Here is a 5,000-nt window from a genome sequence, read left to right on the forward strand (position 1 = left end):
CGCGCTCCGGCCAGCAACGAGTGGCAGGAGAAGTACGCCAATTACACTGATGTCTCTCAGGTGAACTCCTTCGCCGACACACTCATCTCTTACGCGACCATGTGGTACCAGTACGCCTCGAGAGGACAGGAAGGTAGGCTTGCTTTCGGGTGTCTTGGAGCCTTGTATGCCTGGGGGGAAGAGAAACGGGACACGTGTAATGGCCTGTTTTTTTCATTTTTGTTTTGTTTTGATTAGTTTTCATTTCGTCACACACACACACACACACACACACACACACACACACACACACACACACACACACACACACACACACACACACACACACACACACACACGCACACACACGTACGCACGCACACACATGCATACACATTTATTCCTACACACGTACAAAACATACTAACTACTACTAGTGACAAATGGAAAGACATTCTAAATATTAATCCTTTTACAGGTTCACTGTACGTGGACACACTAGTGGACCAGCTGAGGCAATATGGTTGCAAGGAGAGTGTCGAGAATGTTCTTCGTCGAGTTCACTATAACGTGAATACAGTGGCTCTCTTGCACAATGAACACGGTCAGGACATCACGTGGAAGCAAGCGCCGTACTTTGAATCCTCACTTCAAAAGGCTTTCATATTCCCCAAGCCCGAAAAAACGGTGGCTAGTGGAGGTCAGTAGCTTGAGGAAGACATACAAGCATGCATGCATAAATCTCCATACCATAGGCAGACAGACAAACATAAACTATTATGCATACACGAGAAAAAGAGAGGGTAATGGTAAGATAAGTAATATATATGTAAAAAATAATGTTTAGCTTTCAGTTTACGTTTCTATGCATCATTTAATCCCATGGCAAACTATAACAGTTTGTTTCTTATTTAGAAAAAAAATATATATGTGTTATTCTAGTCATCGTCAGTGTATTGAAATATTGTTCAGAACTTACTCAAACTTACAGAATATAAGTCGATTATTTTAAAATACTTTTAGGTAATCTGAATATGGTATGAATAATCATGAAATGCACAATATACGGTTGGTAAAAAATATTTGTTCAAAATGCCTATAAAGTCGTTGAACTGGCAGTAGTGCCACAGATCAGGGAAGCGATAATGGACAATATGCATTCAAGGACATTTCCACTAAAGTATTTTTTTTTTATTTGTGATTATGACTGTGTATTAGAGATCCTTGAAATATACCCTCATAGACTGACATTTTAATGCCTCACAATTATATTTTAATTTACTAATCTGTCTTTGAGTTGTCGGCTAATGTAGACCTGAGCAAAGAATTACAAATCGAATTGTCCACTCAATTGTTTCAAACATTTTCCTTTTTTATCATGCAGCTATAGTGGTTATAAATTGAATGTACAATTTGTAAATATCATTTCGTTTCTAACAGAGACTTCCTTTGTTTATTCTTTTCGACCCAGTAGTTAGAATTGTGATAATGACTACAATATATCCTTCTGCAATAAATCAATTTTGTACCCTGGTGAATTGAAACATGCAGTTGTACATTGCCCAACATATGTATAAAATTGTTCAAACAAGAAAAAAAGTCAAGAAATCATTATTCTACATAATTGCTCAAAGTCTTCGATGTTTGTATAATTCATATTCTAGATCGTTAGCTATAAGCTGCTAAACCTTCATATCATGCATCCCAATCAAAAGTGGTAATGTAGGTTAAGTTATGGAACTAGGTAGTGTAAATTAGTCTTACATACTTGATTTCTTTGAAATAAAATTTAGGTGAAACTGATGTCTGTTAACAACCTTTTGCATAGAAGATAAAACCATCATTAATTTACAACACATGAAGATGGCTATTTCTATGCTTTATTCATTTTGTTACTAAATCCTAAGACTATATTAAAAAGAGAAAAACAAACATATGGACAAAAAGTCTGATATAAACAAGATATTTGTATTGAATAGTTTATCTTCACTAGAAGAATTACCTTGTGATGTATGTTATTTTTAGGTATAAATATTGCCATCTTCCTCCACAAAGTGTCATTGTATAAACTGTAATTAAATATCATTGAAAAAATAATAATCTATTTTTTAACCTGATAAAGATACCTGTAGATTGCTAGCACAGGTTTTCCTTCTCTGAACACCCAATTATCAAACTAAGGATTTCTCGAACAGAGAGTAGTGCAATCTGTCATTATCTTCTAAATCAATTTCTGAAACAAGCTAATTATTAATTAATCAATCTTTTATTGTAAGAAATTAAAAGTGTATATAATGTTACTTGAATTATAACTATCTTTCAACAGGCAATTCCTTGCAATGTTTATGTCCACAGCAAGACCTGCCAACTACCAATTTTTTTTGTAAATATATGTTTAACCATAATAAGGTGGGGCTAATTACACATTGCATGTTAATTAATTAGTTAACCCATATATAGCATATTTCAAAAGGGCATTAAATGCACATACATCATATATATATATATATATATATATATATATCACACTTTGTTTTCAAGGTTTAATTTAAATGGAATATGCACCAGAAATGTTTGCAGTAATAGCCCCCCAAAAGTATTTTCTTTGATTATATAAATGGAAAAAATACATCAATGAAAAAGCAAAGCAGAAATTATGTTTCTGAAGCAAACCAGTACTTTTTTTGGTAAAGCAATGCAGGCAGCTTGCCCTGTACCTATAATGAGAGAGAAATGAAGAAAAATTAAAAGAGGAAAGGTGAGAAGAAAGACTGAAAAGTGAATGAAGGAGTAGAGAGAGGAAGACAAAGCATTCAAATAATGTAAATAATGTAATGGAACAAGAATAAAACTAAAATATTGAAAATTATATAAGATAAAATATAAATCAGACAATATCATAAACAAAGAAAACACAGTGATGTGTGCTGACCACTGATGCAGGTGAGTCGAGTTGTGACAAGCCTTTCTAACATTACCATTCTGCCCAGAGCCTACCACTGCGTATTCACAAACTTTTGTCTTCTTGTTTGTCATGATTTTACTGAAGATGAAGACAAAGACCTTCACTTACTTGGCCTGGCCAGCACAGTAATTGTTCAGGAACCCATTGCATATGGTTGTTATAAAATACATGATGCAGGAGTTTTGGCCTGACACAGGTGTCATGACGTACATAATGTTCGGGGATTTTGGATCTCAAGTGTTATTTTATTGTGCTATAAGTAATGATGACAATTGCAGTCATAAATATTAAAATTACTGTAATATTATGCAAAATAGGTTTCACTTAATATTCAAAACCTAGATTGCACCACTTCTAGCACCAGCAGGAAAGAGAGCCTTGAATGGCACCCATCCTTGGTCTCTAGCAAGCAATATCTTTATAGAGCAATGACACACAGCAAGTTGCTAACCTTTTCCTCTAAAGTACTGCCGATGAAGAATGTGCAGGTAGAACAAGAAGAGGAAGGTGACTAAAACCATGCCCAGTGTCTACAATGTGCCCCTGTGCAAGTAGGGATGCATTTTACTGTGGCACTCAGTCATATGCACAGGTTTCCTTCCTCTTCCCTACCTCTTCATTGTGGATGGATATAATTTTTCATATTCATTCAGGACAGTACGTAAAAACAAAAAATAAAGTTGTTTTTTGTTCTCCCATTAAACAGCAATATTTCTATCACACTGGGTATAAAGAAAATAATGAGCTGATATGGACCCCATACTACAATTTTAGACAACTGTACCATTGATAGAGCCTGTGACGACACATATTAGTCTCTCAATACATTAAAACACAAAATATAAAACACAAAAATGCTCTAGTTTTACAATGAGTGACTGAAAGAGCATGGGAAAAGTCAAGATATATTGCATGAAGCTGCCTGGCTCTGAAATAAAATCATACCGGAGACTGGGCAAGCAAATATATCCTTCTTCTGCGATGGGTTAAGGGCTAAATTCAGTGACAGCAATAAAGGCTTGCAAATACTACATCTCTACACAAAAATACCTAAAATTTTAAGATATGTATATACATAGAGACATATTTGTACAATTTAAACATTTGTTAAGCATAATCACAAACAGTATCTATAAGAATCAATCTATGCTTGCAACTTTTATTTGTACATGTAGAGTTCCAAAAATTAGTTCCTGTTCCCCCTTGGTAAGCCAACCAACCAATCAACAAGGTTACAGTATGCTTTCTTTATATTGCTTTTCTTTTTGTACACTTTAGTTTAAAACTTGTTGCTTAACCCTTTCCCAACGGGGCACGCACTACGTGAAAACTCCTATGCCAGGCCATTGCAATATTGCATTGGAAATGTCACACTGGCATGACGCCCCAGCATCGGGAATTTAGCTGTCACACGAGTGTGACGCACCGTCGTCATAGGGTTAAAGTCACACTATATACCATCTACTTACAGAAGTGCTACTCTTAACCCATTCACGCCGGGGCCATTCCGGCTTTGCACGGTCGCTATACCGAGGTTTTCGAACGCATCATCCGAACGCTTCGAGATTCTCGGGCGCACGGGCCGCGAGCCTGGGCTGCCCGCTCGCTCACCCCGAGCGCCGGCCTTGGCCAGATATCTCGGCGGCGGCGTCGGACGCGAAAACCATGAAACGTGTCAGCACGTCATCCGGCGTGAGTGGGTTAACAAAATACCTAAACAAATCATTACATCATACAACAATGTTATCCTACTTTGCAAGGGATATAATGCTAATACCAATTACAAAAAATAGCAATAACACAAAAATGCTCATAAACAAATAAAACTTCATAATAAGAACAATACTTTGAGCTATACCAATCCTCTCTATCAATCAAATACACTCAATACCAATCATTCATAAAAAGTCTGTGTACTACTGAAATCTTGCCACTTGCTAAACTGCTTTATTCGAGGGAGTACAGGAACATATTTCTGCAAATATACACTCATAAATACAATGACTTTACATGTCAGATATATTTTTAAAAATAGTTGAAGGATGAAAACGATGCC

General features: G+C 36.0%; 1 protein-coding gene across 2 annotated transcripts in view; it reads left to right on the forward strand.

Annotated features, from left to right (window-relative positions):
• Positions 1-1,779, forward strand: part of LOC122251198 (uncharacterized) — a 10,009-nt gene extending 8,230 nt beyond the window's left edge. For both annotated transcript variants that reach the window (XM_043012916.2, XM_043012917.2), the window contains exons 6-7: positions 1-133; positions 458-1,779. The exon at positions 1-133 is cut by the window's left edge and continues 53 nt beyond it. In XM_043012916.2, the coding sequence (XP_042868850.2) occupies positions 1-133; positions 458-687 (363 nt within the window). In that variant the 3' untranslated portion in view covers positions 688-1,779. The remainder of the gene's footprint in view (positions 134-457) is intronic.
• The last annotated feature ends 3,221 nt before the right edge of the window (positions 1,780-5,000 follow it).

This window comes from Penaeus japonicus, unplaced genomic scaffold, assembly GCF_977035675.1.
Source record: "Penaeus japonicus unplaced genomic scaffold, GWHDUDI00000001_assembly GWHDUDI00000019, whole genome shotgun sequence".
Taxonomy (NCBI): domain Eukaryota; kingdom Metazoa; phylum Arthropoda; class Malacostraca; order Decapoda; family Penaeidae; genus Penaeus; species Penaeus japonicus.